Source organism: Cucumis sativus, chromosome 4, assembly GCF_000004075.3.
Source record: "Cucumis sativus cultivar 9930 chromosome 4, Cucumber_9930_V3, whole genome shotgun sequence".
Taxonomy (NCBI): Eukaryota; Viridiplantae; Streptophyta; class Magnoliopsida; order Cucurbitales; family Cucurbitaceae; genus Cucumis; species Cucumis sativus.
In genome coordinates, this window is record NC_026658.2 from 26,031,366 (window position 1) to 26,054,378 (window position 23,013).

Here is a 23,013-nt window from a genome sequence, read left to right on the forward strand (position 1 = left end):
AAACAAATTATTCCAATTTAATATATATTGTTCAAGTTAATAAATATATTGTTTGTGATGTACATTTTTCACATTATACCAATTAATTATACTCAAATTTGCATTTAAGTGGTCAGATATTTTAGATTTAATATTTGGGGTATGCAGTGAAAAATGCATCAACACAGATTTATATTCAAATTAGGGGGCTTTGTCTATCCAACATTTATTTGTTTGAATGTCTAAATTAATTAATCAGAATTCTATCCCATTTCATGCCATTGTTGTAATTAAATCCTTGAAAATTACTTCATAGAATTGTTCATATAATTGCCCTTCAAATTATAAGTTTGTTACAATCAAGCCCGAATTCTATTTTCTTTTGCTTAATATTAAAAATTTGAGTTGATCTCAAATCATTTTCGGACACGTGGCTCAAAGAAGAGCATCTATTAAAATTCACCACTCCATTGAAAAGCGTGACAGATTGTCAACAATAAAAGATTAATACTGCAGAAGAATACTTGGATTCTCAAGGAACAAACTCATGTTATTTTGGATTGATAGATTCTTCTATCCACACCTCAAAACCAAAACAATCTTGATATTAATTAACGTTGACAGGTTGAGCAATATCATAGAGAAGATATGACTAAATGGGTAAGGATATCGAATAATATCTAGCGAAAGAATGTGACTAGACCCCGAGCTGGGGTCGATTGGAGGACCGAGTGGTCTAACTATGGATATTCCTGGCTACAACAATTTGAAAAAGCAAAGAGAACTTGCTTTTCTATCATATATTAAAGTTAAGATAGACTTTAGAACTTGCTTTTCTATCATATATTAAAGTTAAGATAGACTTTAACTACCTCGTGGGGGACTAAGTGTTTGGAATGGTTAATGATTTAGAGTGGTCTAGTGTGTCTACCACTTGCCTTGCCACAAAGAAGAGCATTCTTTGGAATGGGAAACTCGTCCCTGAGCGAAGTCGAGGGTGTATAGACACGGAGGTAGAATTGTTGTCCGAGATACTGCCTTGCCCAAAACTCTGACCTCACATTCCACATACCTACATTATCGAGGGCCACGTAAATTGCAGTCCATGAATAAGGGTATACCTGCACCAAACACCATCATCAGACCATTTAAACATAGAAACTGTGGGGGAAGAGAGGCAGAAGGGAATCGATGCTCACCTGAGTTGTGCAACGAGCGATGGCGTCCCGAAGATTGTATTGGTTTCTGCTAGACTGCGTCCATTGGCCACCATCCATGCTAAAAATAGAACAGTTTTAGAACTTGAGGTTTTTAACCATAGACTTAGAATCAAACATTAACCAATACTAGTATGTGTAAACCAACCGAAGTATCCAAGCTTACCCGACCACGAAGAAAGAGTAGCCATCAATGTGCCAACTTTGGACAATGTTTTCATTGTTTTGGAAAATAATTTCGACAAATGCTCTATAGTCTACACCCATCACGGATGTGTCGAGGTATATTCCTCCACCGGTAGGCCTATCAGAGATGCTTCCAACGCGAAAAACCCCTCCGATTTTGAAGAAGTCAGCAAGTTTCAAGGGAGTGTCAGCAGGGACAAATGACACGCTGTTAACCGCATACCTTTGTTTGCGGTTGACTTGACCAGCAGAATTGGCAAGTATGATGGTTTTGGTTGTGTTTATGAGGCCATAGTGATACGACCCTTGTGGGTTTGGCCTTGGTCCACTGGCTGTAAGATTGGTCCTGCGAAAAAGAAAAAGTCATAATCAAGACAACATCAAGACATGGAAACAGATTAACCTTTTGGTCTGATTCAGTGAAGAAAAGGGGGGTGGGGGGGTTGCAATAAAGCTTTAATGGAAAGTTTGTTAAATACCTCTTCCAAAACTCAAAAACTTGAGTTAAGATGTTAGATTGCATTAAACATGTTTCCAACGCTCTCTATGAATGTATTATGGACATTTAGTTGGTTTCATAAAGTTCAAATTCAAATTTAGAGCTCGCCACTACCTATTTAGTGCATGTTTGGGAGCAATTCTGAGATGTAACATAAAGCACTTTTAACATGTTTAAAATCAATTGGAAAAGGATGGTTAACAACTTAACAGAAAGTAACTAACCTAATAGAGCGTGCTTGGTTGAGGGACCAATCGATCTGTATCGTCGGACCGCCAGGAGGGGGACCTTTGACAGGACCAGCAGAGTTACTGTAACGAAGAATGCCAGTGGTAGCGAGCACCCGAGAAGTGAAGCGAGTGGAAACGACAATGTAGTAGTCCTGAGCTGGCTGATCAGCTGTGATGAGCACAGAGTAAGACTGACCAACATGAACATCGAGCGAGGAGTAGGTCGTTTGGAGGGTATGTGTTCCCTCCACTTCTACAAGCTTCATTTTATGACCTTGAATTCGAAAGTTGAGGGAGTGTTGCAGCCCCACATTTGAAATTCTCAACCTGTAAGTTTTTCCTACAATAGCATTGACATAAATGATCACCATCTCATTTCCATTTCTCTTCAAATCAGTAACCCAATTAGTCAGGGAATGTACCTTGTTCGACGCCAAAAGAAGTATCGTTGGCACGACCATTGATGAGGATTCCATCAGGAAACGGAAGCTTCTTACCACGGTCCAGATGAGCCTTCAGGGTCTATTAACCAATCACCAAACAAAAATTTAAAGGTACAGATAAGAAAAGAGAGAAGATATAGAAACTTAGAGCAACTTAGGAAGGGAAAATGATATTTAAAATACATTCTTCACCTGGACATAAGACCATGTTCTATTGTGGCCTCTCAAACATCAAATGTTGCTTTCAATGAAGTTAATTTAGCGATCATGATGCATATTTTCAAGTATATCAAAAAGTTTAAAATATCACAAAAAATAAATTAAATTCAAACCAAACTCAAACTCGAACTCAAATTTATTACAACTAAATAGAATTTAAATTTCAGTTCAATAATGTATATCTATATAAAAAAACAATTGGTCACTTCAATAATTCTTTAAATGTAAGAAATGAATGAAGGATAATTGAATAATAATTATTTTCAAAGTTTTAGGTACGGAACGAGCATTCCAAAGGCCATTAAACCCCACAGAACAGAAAAGCGAAAACATTTGATTCGGTCGTCAATAATACAAAGTCACGAAGTGGACTCCACCAGCGACCGACGGGCCAAAAAGAAATAGCGATAATGCGATCCGCATTCACCGCCCACTCCCCGGTTTCCAACATTTTTTTTTCTCAAAATTTTGAAGAAACAAAAAAGTAAAAATTGCTTGGCGAGAAAGGAAGTTTAATTTAAATACATACCGTGTGGTTAGACTTGTACCAGTCGCCGATGAGGACGGTGTAGTCGCCGGCGGGATCGGGAAAGGGGACCGGAATGCGAGGGCGGCTGAGGATTCTGATGCCGCCGAAACCGCCAGCGGCCTTGTGGAAGGCGAGGGAAGGGAAATAGTAAAAGCTGCCGATTTGATCCTTGACTTGGAGAATGTACGTGAAGTTCTTCCCGGGAGGGATTGGGCACGTTGTTCCATAAACACCGTCTTCGTACGAGTTCCTTCTCTGTTGGATTCCGTTCCTGAATTTTGAACAATTCGAACTCCAACGTAAGATGATAAGAATATTCCCACCCAAAAACAAATATATATATATATATATATACGTTTTTTTTTGTTTAAAAAATAGTTGTTTGTTTCGTTTAAATTTTGATGTAAATTACTCATTTAAATTTTGTACTTTCTACCAAATAATTTTTCAAAGAACATTAAAAAAAAAAACATTTCTTTTCTTAACCACAAATAAAATCCCATTTTAATTTTTTTTGAAAAAAAAACATTTTAGTTCTATATTTCGGTTTTATTTTAAATTTTAGTAAATACACTTTTTAAAAAAGGGTAATTATGATATATAGTAAATTAAAAATAATAATAAATTACGTAGCAACATTTTAAAATAATTATAAATCTATACGACCAATATATAGCAAAATAGTATATCAATAGTTTATCATGGTTATATTTACAATTTTTATAAAATGTCAATGCGTACTTTATTGTTTTAATTTTTTTAATAAATTAAAAAGTAGTTTATGGTGTTGATTTCTTTTCTTGAAAAAATCGGAAAAAGATTTGTACATTGACATTTCTTTTTGAAATTTGAAAACATATTTGACTTTATTACTATTTAACTAATTTCATTAAAAATTAAAATTTATTGAAATAAATAATAACTAACTAAATTTAGATATAAAGAGACAAAAATGGAAAATCTTGTTTAGTACTAAAATGTTGAAATAATACCTATTTTGCTCCATTTTCTAGTTATATATGATGTCATCCACTTCATTACATATGGTCTATGTGTTAAATAATCAAAGTAGTAAGAATTAAAAAAAATCATTTTAAAAAAAAAAGAAAATGGTATTTTGAAGGTTTTGAAGCTATGGGATGGGAAGGAACACTAAAATAGTAATTTGAAAAGTTTGATTAGAGAGAGAAAAATGGAATCGTGGCCAATTATCCCAATCTACCCACTGTACTGTGCTTTCTGTTACATATATGTATCATAAAAGCACTTAGAACAAAGTGGACCACAAAAAGAATGAGGGAAAAAAAAGGAAAAATGATCAATAAATGTTTTTAAAGGGTTTTAATTACTCAAAACGACTTCCGTTAATCATGAGATGGAAGCTTTCTCATCAAACAAAGCTTCCATTCTTCATTATTTTGCTTGGCATTTAATCCATAATGATACATACAAACACAACCATTACAATACGTCTTTATCAAAACTCAAAAGCACTTTAGCTTTTGTAGTCAAACACAAACAATATCTAAAATACTGGTGTTCATATTCGAGATTGAACACAGTATCAGAAACACAAACACAAACAGAAAGGTCCTAACTCCTGATATTTCCTTTTAGTTCAAGAAGACCCATCAGAAAAGCACATCAAGAAGAGTAAGATGACAAGCTCAAAGACATCAAAAAGAAAGAAAGAAAAAAAACTCCAAAAGTAAAGAAAGAAAAACACAAGTCAATGGAAGCTTGAAGAGTCAGATCTCAGTAATAATAATTAAAAAAAAAAAAAAAACTAGTTACAAAATCACAAGAAAACAAACGCTGTGGCACTGAACTCTAGTACACTAGTAGCAGTATAAGTGGGGCGGTGGCTGTTGGACTTTACTTTACTTTTTTCCTTTTTAGTCCTTTTCTTTTTACCGACTAAAATTGAGATGAAGAAAAACAGAGAGTAAATGGGAATCACCAGGAGATGAGGAAGGGTTCATCCAAGCTGTTGAAGACATTGATGATGAGGTTGTCATTGGTGACACAGTGGACGTCAGGGCCAGGGAATTGGCCATTGATGAGTATTCCCTGAAGAAGAAGAAGAAGAAGAGATCATGGAATAAGCCATTAACGATCAGATCAAAAGAAAGAAAGAAAGAGGGGTTGCTAGGAAAAAACTGACCTGCTGGCGGACGCCGAGAGGGTAAATGTTGGCGTAAGAGACATTCCAGGTGAAGAAGCGGTAGGGATTTTCAGCAGAGAGGGTGGAGAAGAAACAGAAAAATGCACAGAGTGCAAAGAAAGGTGAAGTAAGAGGAAGCATTTTGGATTATGGGAATAGGAAAAAGGGGTAAGATTTAAGAGGAAAGATGGGGAGTGGGTAATGAAGGTGATGGAGATGGGGATGGGGTGTATTTAAAGTGGGATACAGGAAGAGGAAGAATACAGTGGGTGTGTTTTGAAGAACTACTTAGCCGCAAAATAAATTACAAATTAAAAAGAAAAGAAAAAGGAGGGAAAAATAAGGCAATTTTATTAGAGAGAGAATTTAAAGAAGAGTGTGGAGTGTCGGTGGTGGGATCCTACAAGAACATTAATATAATGAATTGTGCATGTATGTGTATCACATGGCTTGGTTTTGAAGGCTAAGATAGCATGTGATTTGATGACATGTGAATTCTTAATTAAATTCCAATTACTAGGCTTAATTATCACTAGACTATATGCTTAGTTTGACAGTTAATTTTTCAATGAGTGAAGCCATTTTTCTGTTTTAATCAACTATTAGAGAGAAAAGTTTATAAACTAAACCTATTTCGTTGGCATATTAAGAGAATTTATCAACTTTCTAAAAAATATGCTTTGAAATTAAACTTTTCACTAGAAACCAAAATGCCAACGGAAGATAATCAATAGCAAGTCCAGTATATTTTATGACATCATACCAATTTAGTCAAAGAATCATAAAAAAATTGTAATGATATCACAAATTGAATAACCGCTACTAAAGACAAGAATTAAATAGAAGAAAAACCAAATAACTTGCTATCGAAGGTAAAAGAGCAAAATATAGTTCTACTCTTTCAATAGAGCAAAACTCAAATAACTTGGGTTCTTTAATCTGCCGGCGTATTTATAAACTCACAGAAAAGAAACAAATCAAATGTTAAAAGGCAAATCTTTCCAGAAGTTAATTAGCCAACAAAAAGATCATTTTGAGTATAAAGAAACGACCAAAAGCAACAGAAAGGCCCTGTTATGAGAATTTGAAAAAAAAGAAAGGAAAAAGGAAGGGAAGCGTCAAATCTAGAATTTGAAAACGTTCCGCAAGAAGCGCTAAAACGATATAATAAGTTCAAATAATCACTACAAAACAAGGCTGACCCACAGACAGCTGCCAACCTTCCCTTTTGTTGCATGTGGACTGAACATTATTGAAACCATACCACATAATTATGCAATCGAATAAACCAAAACGCCAAGCCAAGCAACCTGATACCCCTAAACGCGGCAAAGTTTATAGAACCTGTAGCATTACAAAAGTGCTCAAGTTAACGCGCCATTGGATTTGAACTCAAATCAAATGCTCATTATGGCTACAAATCATTCCAAATCAAGGTTTGGATTCTCTAATAGGGTCCCTCTTCGCAATACCATTAATGGAATAGACAGATAATTGAAAAAATTTCACCATTGGCTTACAATTTTGAATGGCAACAAACTTCATTTGACCAGGCAAGCTAAACATAAAAAATGTAAGCAACTGTTAAGAGTAGAATACCCCAAATGCTATGAAATAGGATCAGTGCTGTTGATGAGGTTTAGAAAATAAGTACTGAGAAAGAAGGTTAAGCAAGAATGTAGATGAGCTCAATAGATCGTTGAATAGCTTTATTGAGTGTAGTGATGCATGCAGTGGTACATGATGATGGTACATGATGCTCATAAGTTTGAAGGTACACCCAATCAGTTCATACATGATGCTCCTAAGTAGCTGGGTCCAAACAGAAAAAAGCTTATATTGTGATTGTTCTTGTACTTGGTCGTGACTCATGGGTGATGTGAAGAAAGAGGCAATACATCTTTAGAGAGAATTAGCTCAAATGCACTACGTCAAATAGCGAAAATTTAACCATCATGACTTTGATAAAGAGCTAAGAGGTAATTACTAAGTTTTCTTGACACCCAAATGTTATAGGGTTAGACAAGTAATACAACCTTGGCACATCGTGGTCCACATTCAAGTCCCATAGGGTATAGGGTGCACCCTAGAGTGAGTATTTTTTCCTGCGAGTTTTTTTTCTTTAAGGCAAGGATAATGGTGCAGCCATCATAGAACACGTGGGCACAAAACAAACTTTTCTCTAACTGATGGAAACTTTTTGAAGAATCAGCACATCTATTCTACCCTATAAAATTTTCTAAAAACTATCCATCACTTGAATATGAAACTGTGCCCTTGGCGTTTTCCTTGGGCTAGTTGGTGGGCACAATCAGTTTTATAAGTAATGTCTTTGAAGATATGAGCCCAAAGTCTAGCTCTTCAATCAGCAGCAGCTCTCCAAACAATAGATTAATATATCCTACATCACAAGAATAGCACAACATAAGCTTTGTAGTATCCTTGCGCCAAAAAAATTCCCAGAAATTACACAACCAGGAGCTTTAACATTAGTCAGATACATACTTGAATTGAAGGTAAAGAAACCTGATGTTTCACAATTTCATCCTATTCCTGACAAGTAGCAAACTTGTTCTCAACTGTCATTCTTTCAAGAAAATACTTAGGTGCATCTTGTGTTACACCCACCTTAATGCTGCCCGCTAGACGTCCAACCACAATGTTAAAGATGGGTACAAAATGGGATGCTGTCTATGATCAATCAATCTAAATCAATATCGAACTAAACAAAAATTTCTTCCTGAAAACCGTATAGAGTAATTTCCATCTCTTGATATCTCTAGTCGAAAGGGTCTTAAGAAGAAACAAGACGTTAAAACATCAAGAACCAGCCTGGAAGAACAATTTCCTACAGGTACTCGGAAGTTTCCAAAAACATCCAAAGTACTTTTAATCAATGTTTTTTTAGCATATTTTTACAGAGCTCGAAGTCTTGAAGTATAATCACCCATTCACTCTACCATTTCTATCTATGACCGAGTGGTAAGAATGATGATACACAATAAATGCGCAGCCCGGTGGGAACAGAGTCTATTAGAAAGATGAACAATCAATAAAACCCTAAATCAATAGGGTTTAGGGATTTGTATCGCTTTAAACAACAAATTCAACCATTCAATTCAGAATAACCAAAAAACAATGAACAAAACAAAAACTCATCCAAGATTGAATTAACCTCTTTATTGCATTAAAACAAGTAAACAAAAAGTTTCACCAAGCATTCTGGAATGTTACAAACTGCAACAACAAAAATGCAGGGAAATTTCAAAAATCGAGTTAACAATTGGGTACAGAGCAGAAGCATGACGAAAATACACTACGAAACTCACAGATTGAAGACTTAAAGCAGTCAATCTTCATCGCTGAAGAGAAGGCGAAGCCTGGATGCAAAGTGGCCAGTGGATTCGAGGGATGCCTCATGAAGGAGGCTGCGCTTGATGTTCTTCATACGGTCAACTAGGGTTTCATGTTCTTGTTTGAGAGCCGTAGTGTCTTCTTGAAGATCGTTGATACGGTACTTCTGACCCAAAGATCGAAAGCTTAAAAGCAAAATACCAGTCATGGCCAACAACTGAATGAAACTATCCTTGCGTTTTAGTGCGTTAGCATATAACCCAAGTGGCTTTTTAGACATTTGAAATTCAGGTGTTGAGCTTGACGGAGCTGAAGGCGCCATGGGAGGACTGTAACAACGAAAACCCCTAGCACGAAGGCACACCAGTAGGCTCAATAACTCTCTCTCTCTCTCTCTCGATCGCAAAGGGAAGGAGAAGCCAATGGTGAGTAAAATCGTCCACGGGTGACTATATTTTTTAAGTTAGCTTTTAACGAATTAAAATTCGCCACGTCTTCAGGGCATGGTTTGTTGTTTAACGAAAGTGAAATTAAATTACAAATCAAATACTTCAACTTTTCAAAATATTGATATTTATTTATGGTCTTTAATTATATAAGTTATTGTTACTTTTAATTAAGTTTGTTGCAATTTATAGGAAAACTGTAAAAAATATATCATTGATAAATATACGTAATAAATATTTGTTTTTAGTGATTTTGTTATAGTAAATAATTTATCAATGTTTTCTATTTTTAAAAACTCATTTTGTTATTAGTATTTTATGTTAATAGATGATAATTTGCTTTTGTAAAAGCTATTGATGTTGCTCCAATTAACAAATGAATTCAAGTATGGTCAAATATTTCCATTCATTTTCATAAATTTTTATATATTACAAAAATAGAACTAATTGATTCAATAAATAGGCATTGAACTTGTAGGTATGGAGAACTAAGCTTAATTTTTTTACTATGTCATTAAATTTGGATTTAAAATTGAAAGTTTAAAAATGATTGTTAACGAAATTAAAAATCTAAAAGAAAATAGACAATTTGTTGCATTTCAAATAAGAAAATCAAGTACAACAATTACAGGTGGTGAAGAATTAAACTATTGATAACCTGTATGAATCAAGGTGGTCATACCAATATTATTAATTCAAGCTCACATTGCTATTCCTAATAGAAGTTAGATCATGACATATGATCTAAATCGTAGATATATGTATGTATTATTAACAACAGTTAGAGATATAGATATGTATAAGCTAATAATCACATCATTGCCTCTTAAATTTCTATCTTAACTTTCTCTCCAAATAATTTTTACTTTTGAAGAAAAACAATAAAAAAGAATACTTCATTAATTGTTTTAATGAACTAAAATAAAACTAACCTGCATTCTTAAATAGACTAATAATATTATATATAGTTTGACAACTTGTTCGAGATTTAACATTTTAGTATTTTATAAAGAATTAATTGTTCGATAGACAAATTAAACGATATGAATGGAATTGAAATATTAAAAAAATGAAGAATTAAAGATGGGCTCGAAATGTATTTTACAGCCTCAAGAATCTACAATTAGAATGTAATAAATAGATTAAAACATAACATACTCACATAGTTTAGAGGATAATCATATATATATGTTTATAAAAATAAAAGAATAAAAAGGAGCATTAAACCAAGAACAGAAGTTGAGAGAGAGAGAGAGAGGGAGAGCTAAAACAAAGGCATTGTTGTTGAAGAAGAAGTTCCCAATCCACAAATCTCCAGAAAAATGCATTAATCTTCCTGTTCTGAATTGCTTTCTAAACGTCGGCTTATATCAGTTGCTAATATCTCTAAATATTCCTACAAATTTAGTTCACAAACAAAACCAACCAACAATGACGTACATAAGAACTAAGAACAGAATTAACAAACTACAAAAATTCACATCAGAAAGTAATTATATAGATAGATAGTACCTCAGCAAGTGAGTCATGGGTGCACAAGTGATTAGCAATATCATGAGCACTACTCCCAGAAATACGAGCTGAACTCTCTACCACAGCTCGAAACACATCCATTGGACAATTGGTTGATACAACTCTTTCAGCTAGATCTTGCAAATCAACCTAATTAAACAATAACAATTAACACCACTTACGTTTCATTAATTATTACCCATATCCATAGTGATCTTAACTATATATTAAAATTAAACATACAGTTGATTGTTCCATGCGGAGAGTCAAGATTGAACTCCCAAGATCCAAAAGAAGGGCTCCAAATTGTTGCATTCTAAGGCCTACTTGAACTAACTCTTCTTGAATTTGACCCCTCACGTTTGGATCACTTGAAGACCCATCTTGCTCGAATCGCTCAGCAATACGCTACGTTTAATTTAATATTGTTGAAGAAGTAGAAAAGGAAAGGAAGGAAATATATTATATGATTGATTGATTGATTGATTGATACTTACAGGCAATGAAAAAATTGCATAATCACTTAGGAGTTTTTGTGCATTTCGCAAAACAATACTCAAAGATTCAGGGCTTTGCAGTTCTTGAGGATTGGTGGGCAGTTCAAACCTCGGTGCACCTCCTACAAATTAAAATTAATTACTATAACAAAAACTCAATCGAATCAATCAAATCAACAAACAAACAAACATTACCACCATTTTGAGAAATTGATATTGCGCGCTCGAATCGGTTCATGAACTCAGAAATTGTGTAGTCAAAGAATCAATAGTTGATAATGAAGAGAGGAGAAGAGAAGGAAAAAGAAATGGTCAATAAAAATCAAAAGAACCAAGAAATGAAACGAATCAAGAAATGGATCAATTCACCCATGAGATTAAAATCAAAGAGAAAAGAAGAATTAGAATATGAATGTAGTTTGTTGTATTGTTCTAAATTTTCTGTTTGGGTGATGAATTTACAGGGCAAGAAGGCAACAAAAATTGAAGAGTGAAGAAAAAAAAAAGGAAAGGCTTACAATTTTTTGTATCTCACAAAATTAAGTGTTTCATCGATTTTCTTCCCTTTCTGGTCAATGAATTCTCCGAATAAAAAGCATCTCATTCTGACTATCAAAACTATAAAATTAGTTTTTCTTTTTTCTTAATTTTATTACCACAAAAAATAGAAATAAATAAACTCTTTATTTATTTATTGAAACAGCACCAAATCAGCATTTTTTATTTTTTATTTTAAAATTTTGCCTTTTATTTTCTTTTTAAAAAATTGCACGTTCATGAGAAAATCAATCATTTTCTGGTTGGTTTTCAAAAGAAAAATAGACTTTTCATCCAAATTTTTATTCTCAATAGTGTTCTTGGTTCTGTTATTTTAAAGATAGTGTGAGATCCACTACTATTAAAAGAATATATGCTAATGGAAACAAATTGTGCCAAAACGAGAGTAGTGCCCTTGAATCTCGACCATTTTTTTTTTTTTTTAATGTTAAGTTGATATGTTTTTATTTCTAAATAGATGCTTTTTTCGATCAATTAAAAAGAAACAGATTTGTTTTTCTAAGTTAATTTCCCTTGGAAGAAAAGAAACTCTAGTGTTTTGAATGAACTGTTATTCTGACACTTGAAATTTGTATTTTGGTATCAAATTTGTATAGATGTTAGTTTAGAGTGATTTAGTAAATATTGGCCAATTAATAAATTGTCAGATAATCAGTTTATTGGTCTGCTAATCGGTTGTTTAGATGTAATAACAAGTTATGATGCATTTACATAATCCTCCATTGTTGTTAATCGTTGAGTAATTTTTGTTTCACCCAACTTTCATTGCTGTATGTAACATCTTTATCACATTTTATTGAGAAAATAGTTTTAATTCTTATGGATAACCAAAAAAAAAATTATTTACAAAATATAAAAGAAACAATAGTCAACTATTATTAGTAGGATAGATTTTATTATATTTTATAAATAGTCTCAAATCTCTCTATTCAAAATTAGGCTTGAATTGTCATTAACATAAAAAATGTGTACGTTTGTATTAATCTTTGAACTTTGATGAATATGCTTAAAGTCTCGAATTCAGAGCACGATAGTGATAGCAGGATAGTAGAAATTGACAATTGACGTTCTTGATTGACTGGCAAGGGCAAGAGAAGTCAATTGGAAGTGGCAGGATTTAAGATCAAGAAGATTGATATCTGGCAAGAAATTGATTGCAAAGCATAAAGAATATCTATAAATTGTGAAAATCAAAATACACAACCATTAATAAATAATATTGAATTTCATAACAATAATCTCAAGAGGATTCGAAAATATGTCCATCCTCTCATGAACCAGAAAAGGAAAAAGAAAAAGGGAAGGTATTTTACAACCTAGAGAATCTACAATTAAAGGAAAAGCAAAACATGAGATTTAAAGGAGATGGTAACATAAAGTTACTTTGGAGCATCAACAATCTTGTGTATGAAGACAAAGCCAGATGGGAAAAGAAAGGATATAAATAATCAATTCACCATATTACCAGAGCGCCAAGCAAAGCCACTGTTCCCACCCATGAAATCTATATTATATATAAAATAATAATATACCCTCTTCCGCTTCCCCACGTATGCATTTTACTTTTCCTGATCTGAATTCCCTTGTAACCGTCGGTTTACATCACTGGATAACATCTCTACATATTCCTACAAACCAACCATATATTCACACCGAGCATCCTATCAGAACACAAGAACTCAAATCTACAAAATATCTTAACTTATATTATGCATCCTATAATAATAATATATTTATTCACCTTAGCAAGTCTCTCGTCGCTGCACAACTCATTTGCGATATCTTCGCTACTACTGCCAGAAAGCCGAGCTGAACTCTCAACTACAGCACGAAAGACGTCCCTTGGTGAATTGGTAGATGTGATCCTTCGAGCAAGATCTTGGGAGTCGATCTAGAAAACATGAAATCATTAGTAGAGTTCATAATGAATAAGAACAGAAAAGAGAGATTCATCATTCCAAACGATATCCATAAGGGCATGAGTTAAAACCAACTCTTCGAGGTACTTAGAAACTTCGAATAATCAGACAGGACTAGGATTACAATTGAATTAAATTAAATTGAACATATTAAACAAACCTGAAAATTTGGATCGTTAGATGTTTCCAACCCACAACCAGACCTCTCGCTATGAACGTGAGGCGTTGGCTCTCTTTCAAGGTTTGACGAAAGTGGTTGCCTTGGCTCTCTGTTCATGCTAGAGGAAGACGGTTGCATTGGCCCTCCTCCAAGCACTTGAGAGACGATGGGCATCATCTGTTGGAACATCCTGGACAAATCGATACCACCAACACCACCACCTTGGCCTCTACCTGACCCAGCAAACATGTGCTCAATATCTTGAGGGTCAACCTGCTGAGCAATTTGATTGACCGTGTTTCTCATCTGAGGGCTTTGCGTGAGCTGTTGCAACATGTTCCTCAAAACATCAGGAGAACCAACGCCAGCTTGCTCAGAAAGCCCTGTCAATAGACCATTCAAAGCAGGACTTTGCAAAACTTGGGACATACTGCTTCCCAGATCAATTTGGCCGTCAGAACCTGACCCATGCAAGGCTCTGCCAGCCACAGTCGGGTTAACAGTTGAATGTAGGCCTGAGGGTTCACGAGCATTTGACCTATTCATGGAAGCACTGGAGGCAAGAGATTGTAAAAACTGCTGGCCTGTAGAGCCCTGGCTGGGGCTGGTTCCGCTGCTACCCCCTTTAGCCTGCGAAATTTGCTGCCTGCCTCGCCTCTGATCAACCAATTACCAAGAGGAAAAAATGACATAATTAAGAGAGAACAAAAGAAGATGAAAACGAACCAAAGAGATTTGTGTATTCTTTTAGTTTGGGGACCTAAACCTCCCAATGAGAATTGCAAATTAAACTCCAATATCACAAGAACTATCCACGGAGTGAATATGAATCTCATCTCAGTATAATTGATGCCCTATAATGCTTCTAAGACGAGTGTCACTAATTCCAATCAACCACAAAAGGTTTCCACACTACATATTCTCGAAAAAAAACCATCCGGATCCAACCGTAAAAGGATAGAGCCCAATAGTGTTCTATGAACTAAAACAATTGAAGCAGAAGTCCAACTGCTCCACATTGACTATAGGCACAACATGTATAGTTCAACAATAGGCCATCTGAACAGAGATCTATTATAGCAACCAACGTGAATGATTATCAAAATAAAAAAAATAAACAGCTTCATCTTACCGGACGTTCCAAACCCCCCAGTCCAAGTCCGAGTGGAACAGCTTGGGAAGGCCCTGTTCCCGTGCTCTTCTCACAAGATGCCTGACTTTGAAAATTTTCTTCATTTCTTCCAACAAATTCAGATCCTCCATCACCAGAGCATGTTGGTAAATCCGGTGGGTTTACACCCCCTGTATCTCGACAAATATTGTCTGGGTTTACAATCTGTGGTTGGTTAAAACTAGATTTAGCATTTAATCCCATAAAAGGACTGGCTTAAAAAAGGACTGGGAAGAGTGAGAAGGAAAAATATTGTACCGAATTTCTACCTTGTTAATTCCATTTTCTGGGTTCTGCGCATGTAATGACTCACTCGACTCTCCACCAACGTCCCTTTTCGTATCACTGTGCTGTTCACTCCCTTGTCCAGAACCACTAGAAGAATTCTGAACTGCTGTTTGCACTTGACCTGAATACAAGATGTTCAATAGAAATGAAAAATGTAAATTACACTGGTGATCAAACAACTAGTATACCTGATTCAGTAGGGCTACCACCTCCAACATTACCAACTAAATCTCTAATTCGTGAATTGACATCAGCAATAATGGAGGACAATGAAACGGAATCAGGGAAAGGCTGGGAAAAAGAAACACCTTCACCAGGTTGTACAGCCGCAGAAATCGAAACGCCTAGTGGATGTTGAATGTTGACTGCAGGAGGTGCCTGTGCTACACTTGAATCTGTAGGTCCACTGACCACATTCTGACGCTCTGCAGGTGCACCCTCCCCATTATTTGACCTGGTACCAACTGCAGGTGGCAGAACTTAGGAGAAAGCACATTGCATTGCATGAAAATAACACACCATATAAACACCATCATCCTCACCAGCATGTATGTGAATGTTGATGTGCCTAGGGGCAGTTCCAATACCAACTGCACCGACAGAAACTGGGTTTGATGGTAGTACAGCACCACCCAGGAGAGAATTAGTTTGAAGGGGGAAAGGCTGCAAAAGGAGAAGATGCGATGATTTACAATGAGCAAAACTCACAAAAGCATGGAACCGGATACTGTAAATGAGTGGAATAACCGAACAGCATCTATGATTTTGATTTTTGAATACATTAGAGAAAGAGAATCATGCTTGGAAACATTTTTGGACTACTATGCACTTGAGTTTTTATATTTACTAGCACATCATTATTAATATTTAACTAATTATTTAAATATTATAAGAGCAACTTCTCTCATCATTAAAACTAATTATGTAAATCAAATGTACATATTTATTTAGAAGCACAATAATTTGTATGGTTCTGTTGAAAATATGTAAAGAAAAAACCCATTCATCCAGACACCCCAGCCCAAATATATTTTGCAATGAAAGAAAGAACTTTCCAAACAAATCAGCAAACGAACAGAAATTACTTTTAACAAGAGTCAGCGCTAACCTGAACCATCAAGGGATTTGGCCCCATAGGAGAGATATACACTGCGGGGCCAGCATTAATAACTGACTCAACCTGCAGAAGCAAAAAAAAAAAAACATTAATACAATTACAAATCAAAAGTTTGAACCAGGATTTTTCCTTTTTTGCGGAAAACATTTCCACACAAATTTGAATTGTTGATTTAACCAGGAAAAATAACAACTTACAGGTGACTGCCCCATGCGGAGTGTCAAGATTGTACGACCCAGTTCCAGAAGAAGGGAGCCAAATTGTTGCATCCTAAGTCCTACTTGTACTGACTCTTCCTGAATTTGACCCCTCACTGTAGGATCAGTGGAAGAGCTATTTTGCTCCAATCGCTCAGCAATGCGCTAAATATTATTCACAAACACACAAGGAATAAGATTCGCAATGTTTAGAAGCATAGTTCAGCTGATTGTACTTTGAATTTTGAAATGTATAAAGTAAGATATGTACTGGAAAGGGAATGCAAATTTACTCATCAGTCATCCCATATTCTATGCATTCAGATCCATGTACCTTATTTATTAAGATACTACAACACTTGATAAAGAAATCTTTTGGACACCGTCATAAATGACTGAGGAGTTCTCACAAGCAATTCATTTTAATCCCAGGGGAAAGTCTCAAGAACCCTATAGGCAAAATCGGGCACCTTTTTAAGAACTTTAGCTTATCAGCCTTAGTTGCCAATTGACGCTCTTTTTGTAATCACCTCTAGGTCTTGGGTTTCCCCTTATTTCAATGAAATGTTTGTTTCTTACCAAAAGAATAAAGAAATAAAAAGAGGCTAAAATTACACCAACAACAGTAAATTCTTTGTCCACTGTACATTCTACATCCCCAGCTTCCAGAAGCGGTCAATTTCGAGAAAAGAAATAAGTGTAGTACTTACGGATAGTGAAGATATGGCATAATCACTTAGAAGCCGTTGAGCATGACGCAAGACAATGCTCAAAGATTCAGTGGTTGGCAAACCTTGGGGATTTGTAGGCAGTTCCACCCTGGTTAGATCTCCTATGTTATCATAAAATGTGAAAAGGAAATTGTTATTAGTCCAAAAAAGAAAAATTAAGAAATATAAATTAAAGAATGAAGAAAACTGTTGAAATTAAGCATCTAATTAAACTATCAAATCGATAATATTGTGGTTTAGTGCTTACCGCCATTCTGAGATATTGCCAACTCCATACGGTTCATGAACTCAGAAAGTGTTGTTATAGAATCAGGAATGGGCTAAAAGTAGAAGAGTAGACAAATGGTCAATAGGAGAACCAAGAGACCAACCCTCTCAAGCAATATAAATCAAAATTTGGATCATGTACAGAAAAAGGCACACTACCGAATGAATGGAAGGAACTGATACAGCTGCACTGGCAAGTGGAATTTGAATCATGTGAGGAAAACTTTGTGATGGTTGGCCGGGAAATGCCTGTCCGGTTTGAGCCTGACTTGTTGCTTGTCCTCCAACCCCATTATTAGCTCTAAATGTTTCATTTCCTTGATTTGCTGTTCCACGATTGTTAGGCTGTAAGAGCATAACCACATCAACCAGATTTTATATGATATACAAAAAATAATAATAATAAATGAAGTCTCAATTAAAATGTCGTAGGAATATGATATTGACAACAACAACAAAAATGATGTTTAAAGCTACTGAAACCATGCAATTAAGATGGAATATGATTAAAAAAACAACAATTAAATATTAGAGAGAACTACAGACATATGAGAGAACTACAACACAGCCACATAACATAACTATTTTAAAAAAGAAAAGGAAAAAATGAAAAGGCAAGCTCACTTGTGTACATTTTCACTGGGGGAGATACGTTTTATTTAGGATTAGGAAACATACATGATATCAAGAAAAAGACAGAGGTGATGAGAAATCAACTCAAAGCAGAGGGAAGTTGGAATAAAAACATTTCCTCCAATTGGATTTAATAACAATAACATCAATTTGATAAAGAGAAAAAAAATTCCAAAAGAAGCCTTGCTAAGAACTTTGATTCAATCAAGAAAATTATTAGTCCATGGTATACAATGATTTTTTCAACGTGCATTTGTAGATATTTAGTTTAATCTCAACTATTATTAATTAATAGTAAACATGTTTTATGTTATAAATTTGGTATAATTATCATTTTACAAAATTATATAATTTAGAATGTGTTATTACACTAAATGTTCGATGGTATCAATTTCATGTAATTATCACTAAATGTTATACGATTTATGAGATCTTATACAGTTGAGCCATAGAAAATTTTATTTAAATAACGAGATGCTACAATTTTTTATTTTAAAAAATTTTAAATGAATGATTATTATTATTTAAAAAAAGTTAGATTTTTTTAGTAGAAATACTATATCTGTAAAAATGAATCAAATACAGTTTTTTTAAAAAAATTGCTAGCAAAGCAGGACCTAAAATATCCCAAACTTCCCAACAATTCTTGATTTTTCATGGAAACATACATCATTTATCGTTTTTTTTTTTTTTTGAGTTTGTACACCGCTATCGTTTAAAGTTAAAGAACTCCTCACTTACCCCTGAAGACTGCATGCCAGTAGGGATGTTTGTATTTTGGCCGCTTAGTCCAATGGAATTCAGAACCGCCCCAATAACCTAAAAAAAAAAATAATAAGTAAGTAATAGTTTCACTTGCTACTGGTCTAGTGGATTAAATTAATAAGATGAGAATCCATTATAAGCACATAAATAATAATAACAAACAAATAAACAGAAGGCCAAAAGGAAAAAAAAAAACATTAAGATATGTACCCGTGAAAGATCAGGAACAATTCCTTCACCTTGATCTCCAACATTAAACGTTCCTAAAACCACACTATGCGCAATTTGTCCAACACGATTTCGAGGGGCACCAACTCCAGCTTCGTTACCGGTCGATGAAGGTACTAAGAAGCAAATAAAAGAAAACTTAAGAAAATTAACTAACTCACGGTGTTCACAAATTCTCAAACCTAGAACTCTATCTAGCATACCATTCCCTGGTCTGTCACCGGAGCTACTTTCAGATGGTGCATGCTGCTGAGTTGGTTGCCTTTCAACTAAATGCAATGTATGTCCATTTTCCAAATCTTAAAGCGTTAAGAAACTATAGTCCAAAAATCCAAATGCGTAAACAGTTCACTCAATTGCACAAAAAGAAGTATCAAACAGCAAAACTAAGCAACAAATTTTCCAAGGCCGCAAATATAGACAATTAGCATATGCATAGACAGTACTTTACTAAAAGTTAAGGCTGTCCTGTCATTAAAACTAACTAAATAATATAAGAATCACAACTTTGTTAACATTTTAGCTAGTTGAACCCCATTTCTTTGGTGGTTCTGTGGATCTCGTTTTCTGTATGCCCTTGTATTTTTTTCATTTTTTTCCAATCAAAGTTGTGTTTTCTATCAATAAATAAATAAAAAGATTACAAATAGTTACAAAATGTCATACTTTAATCTAAATAATGCTTAAGAAGAAATTCCCATGCGCAATGTCAACACATATGCTATTGGCTTTTGAAATCAACTTCACCATATTATTGAAATAGCTGGTCTTGACCATCAACGTGCAAATCAATCAAGTATCATATAACAGATTATTACCCAATTCATTTGAGATCAAACATGCAGGTTAGGAAGCAAGTGCACCCTACACGAAAAATGTGGCAAAAAGGTTTGCAACTAAGAAAATAGGACACATGGTGGGAAAAGAAAAGGCGAAATGTAAAACAAATGTTCAAGAGAAATAAATTCAATGCAGAAAATGGAAGGATACAATATTCAGAAAGAGAACATTCATCCTTTAAAACCTTTCCCCTGAATATCAAACGTTGCTGATTCACTGGGATTCCTATTTCATTTGCAATTTTCTCCTTGAACAATTGAACTGGCATCTAATACATTGAAAAACAAAGAGAATGCGTGAGGAATGTGCATGAACAGCAGACTTGAATATTAAAAAGGGGGAAGGGCTACTCGTTTCCCCTTCTGGTATATTTTTTAACACTAAAATTGATGTTTTTTTTTTCTTTTTAATCATTTTTCTCTCTTTAAGAGCAATGATTTTCCCAAGTAAAATGCATATAATCATGGCTACAAAAAGTTTTTTTTGTTCTAATAGATAAATAACAATTTCATTGATAATTCTCTTTTGTTGATACATTCAAGATTCTTATAAGAAAAAATAAGGGTATGTTTGGCAGGAAACTCAAATTATGTTCTATGTTTTCAGATTGACTGAGTTAAGCAAAAATGAGTTTGGTTGGTCTTCGAAAACTATTTCCGGACTTTGTGATCCAAACCAAACAAATTCTGAAAAACAACTTTGTCATGTTTTCAGTGTATCCAGATCTTGAATTCAAAATTTTAAAATAAAACATTAGGTTCAAAATGATAAAAGCAATAACATATATAGCATTTCATGTTAGAAGCTCAATTAATTTTCATCAAACAAAATATCAAATATATTATATATTATATTATACGACGCTACAAAATAATAATAATATAAAATTTTCAACTTATTAATAATAATATAAAATTTTCAACATATAATAAGTTCATATACTAATTAGTAATAGTTTATTTTCAACATAGTATTTAGTGTATAGATATACTTTCAAACACATTTTGAAAATTTGATTAAATTGGAATTTAATTAATGAATCTGCTACCAAACATATATCTTAAAACATGAAATAAATCTCTATTTTCTTTGAATCTCTTTTCAAAATTCTGTCTCTAGATTGCCTACCAAACCCCAAGTAATTTAAGTAACATTTCAAACAAAAGAAAAAAAGAGTAATTTTCTTTCTAGAAAAAAGTTCACTTCTTACATCTTTATTCACGTGAAAACTGTAGATATGTGAATCTAAAGTCTTAATGTTCAGCTCAATAATGGAAGTTCCAGGCTCGCCGGAATTACTGCTGGTGCTGGAACCTTCATGTGAATGGTCCGCCATGCTAATCGACTTCAGCTACCGTCTAAATAAATAGGCGCATTCAGAAACAATACCCCAGTCCAAGAATGAAAACCATAATGGATATATGGCAATAACTAACAAGTCAAAGCAGATACATTCGTCGTGGGGGAGCTGTTTGGAGCGGAAAGGCCGCACCAACTCAACGCCCCCCCCATACAATAGATAGCACTTTGAACGCGGGTACTACAAATAAGGATGAAATGGCAATGGTTCCATTGCAAACCTATTCAAATTTGTTTACATATTAGCGACGCTATAATGTGAGAGACCTCCGTTCGCGCCAACAGAAAATGGGCAACAATGAGATATTAAGATCTAATGAAATGCCCTCAATCTCCGCAAAAATCTAGTCAAGTTAAATCAAACTAGCACAGCTCTTGGGGAAGAAGTTGCTGTATGCATTTAAGTTCCGTTGAAAATGATGGTTGAGGAATAACAGGAGTAAGGAAAGATGTCAAAGAACAAAAAGAATCATACATGGAAACATAAAAAGTAGAATAAAGGTAAAGATCCAATTATGAAGGAAAGAATCATCCAACCAACGAACAGAAAACCCGACGATCCCGATGGAAATGAAATCAAGAGACGAAAATACAATCCGCCTAGGGTTTTCGGAAGCTACGACAAAAAGAACGTACCTCTTCAGACGAGAAAATAGTACAAGCAACGGAAAGAATAACCGGCACCGATGGAAATGAATGCAGTCAAGAGTCAGAATAAATCACCGGCGAAATCCTTTGAAGTCGGAGTTCGATTAAATCCAATCACAAGACCGAAAATTTGCGAAGGCGATGAAGGGGAGGGGCAGAAGAGCGGAGGAGTTATATGAAAATGGCTTCCAGAAAGATCTAGACCTTCCGGACGGCGAATGGCCTTTATCTCTAAAGGACGGACCGGAGCAGAGAGAAGAGGCGCCAAAAACGGTGCGTTTTAGATAAATATTTTTCTCGACGGCTTCTTTTTGGCAATGATGAAGAATTATGAAATAATATGGTATTTTGTTTAAGCTGTGCTCGCGAGTCGCCGTTAGCTGTTTTCCCGTTTGCGCTTTTTGAAACTTTAAGTCAGGCCTGTCAAGCCCATTGATTTGCCATGTCGGCCCAATAACTTGTAACCAAGTATCTAAGAAAAACGGATATTTGAGAATATAATAAGATTTAGAGAGAATAACTCTTCTTTCAATTATTATCTAAATTAGTAAAGCTTAAAGAGAGAATGATGTTATGTACCTTAATATTTTAAATTTAATTACTATATTTATAATCCATCATTTTTAATTAAATTATCAAATTCTTTACTAAATTTCAAATTTGGTTTCAAAATTATTTTTAAACTTATGGTTTTTATGTAATATATTTAAAAGAATATCAAACAAAATTCTAAACTTTTTTTTTTCACATCATATACTATTCACTTCAATATCAAATCAACTTTATCTATTTCTATTTACCCCTATCAAATGACACAAAGAAATTAATCTTTTTGAGCAATAGAATCGAACATCTTA

General features: G+C 34.4%; 4 protein-coding genes across 10 annotated transcripts; all 4 read right to left on the minus strand.

Annotated features, from left to right (window-relative positions):
- Positions 1 to 445: 445 nt before the first annotated feature.
- On the minus strand, positions 446 to 6,118 carry LOC101215694 (L-ascorbate oxidase homolog). 2 transcript variants are annotated; one of them, XR_004216081.1, is made up of 9 exons: positions 5,467 to 6,118; positions 5,263 to 5,372; positions 3,303 to 3,573; positions 2,534 to 2,633; positions 2,106 to 2,451; positions 1,363 to 1,728; positions 1,179 to 1,257; positions 825 to 1,100; positions 446 to 781 (listed from the first exon to the last, which is right to left on the minus strand). XR_004216081.1 is itself a non-coding variant. In XM_004145545.3 (8 exons), exons 1-8 carry the CDS (start codon positions 5,605 to 5,607, stop codon positions 888 to 890), a joined length of 1,626 nt encoding a protein of 541 aa, XP_004145593.2. In that variant the 5' UTR covers positions 5,608 to 6,117; the 3' UTR covers positions 465 to 887. The 2 variants fall into 2 exon arrangements, 1 of the variants encoding a protein (XP_004145593.2); XM_004145545.3 differs by having other exon boundaries at positions 465 to 1,100; positions 5,467 to 6,117.
- A 273-nt stretch (positions 6,119 to 6,391) lies between these two features.
- Positions 6,392 to 9,257, minus strand: LOC105435327. Of its 3 annotated transcripts, XR_004216082.1 has the most exons (3): positions 8,796 to 9,254; positions 6,987 to 7,024; positions 6,392 to 6,810 (listed from the first exon to the last, which is right to left on the minus strand). XR_004216082.1 is itself a non-coding variant. In XM_011655954.2 (2 exons), the coding sequence occupies exon 1, from the start codon at positions 9,140 to 9,142 to the stop codon at positions 8,816 to 8,818; it is 327 nt and encodes a 108-aa protein (XP_011654256.1). In that variant the 5' UTR covers positions 9,143 to 9,257; the 3' UTR covers positions 6,392 to 6,810; positions 8,796 to 8,815. The 3 variants fall into 3 exon arrangements, 2 of the variants coding, with proteins under 2 accessions (XP_011654256.1, XP_011654257.1); XM_011655954.2 differs by lacking the exon at positions 6,987 to 7,024 and having other exon boundaries at positions 8,796 to 9,257; XM_011655955.2 differs by lacking the exons at positions 6,392 to 6,810; positions 6,987 to 7,024 and adding an exon at positions 7,150 to 7,867.
- Positions 9,258 to 10,319: 1,062 nt separating this feature from the next.
- On the minus strand, positions 10,320 to 11,787 carry LOC101215937. 2 transcript variants are annotated; one of them, XM_011655957.2, is made up of 5 exons: positions 11,474 to 11,787; positions 11,276 to 11,397; positions 11,022 to 11,186; positions 10,779 to 10,928; positions 10,320 to 10,662 (listed from the first exon to the last, which is right to left on the minus strand). In XM_011655957.2, the coding sequence occupies exons 1-5, from the start codon at positions 11,511 to 11,513 to the stop codon at positions 10,594 to 10,596; spliced, it is 546 nt and encodes a 181-aa protein (XP_011654259.1). In that variant the 5' UTR covers positions 11,514 to 11,787; the 3' UTR covers positions 10,320 to 10,593. The 2 variants fall into 2 exon arrangements, with proteins under 2 accessions (XP_011654259.1, XP_011654258.1); XM_011655956.2 differs by having other exon boundaries at positions 11,471 to 11,786.
- A 1,217-nt stretch (positions 11,788 to 13,004) lies between these two features.
- Positions 13,005 to 22,634, minus strand: LOC101216180 (ubiquitin-like domain-containing protein CIP73). 3 transcript variants are annotated; one of them, XM_031884248.1, is made up of 19 exons: positions 22,145 to 22,634; positions 21,360 to 21,507; positions 20,300 to 20,417; positions 19,513 to 19,608; positions 19,292 to 19,425; positions 19,058 to 19,135; positions 17,843 to 18,028; positions 17,664 to 17,736; positions 17,396 to 17,517; positions 16,686 to 16,850; positions 16,480 to 16,551; positions 15,914 to 16,034; positions 15,560 to 15,835; positions 15,353 to 15,492; positions 15,045 to 15,248; positions 13,913 to 14,569; positions 13,575 to 13,724; positions 13,448 to 13,461; positions 13,005 to 13,374 (listed from the first exon to the last, which is right to left on the minus strand). In XM_031884248.1, exons 2-19 carry the CDS (start codon positions 21,483 to 21,485, stop codon positions 13,338 to 13,340), a joined length of 2,769 nt encoding a protein of 922 aa, XP_031740108.1. In that variant the 5' UTR covers positions 21,486 to 21,507; positions 22,145 to 22,634; the 3' UTR covers positions 13,005 to 13,337. The 3 variants fall into 3 exon arrangements, with proteins under 3 accessions (XP_031740108.1, XP_011654261.1, XP_011654260.1); XM_011655959.2 differs by having other exon boundaries at positions 13,005 to 13,461; positions 15,680 to 15,835; positions 22,145 to 22,521; XM_011655958.2 differs by having other exon boundaries at positions 13,005 to 13,461; positions 22,145 to 22,521.
- Between the last annotated feature and the right edge of the window lie 379 nt (positions 22,635 to 23,013).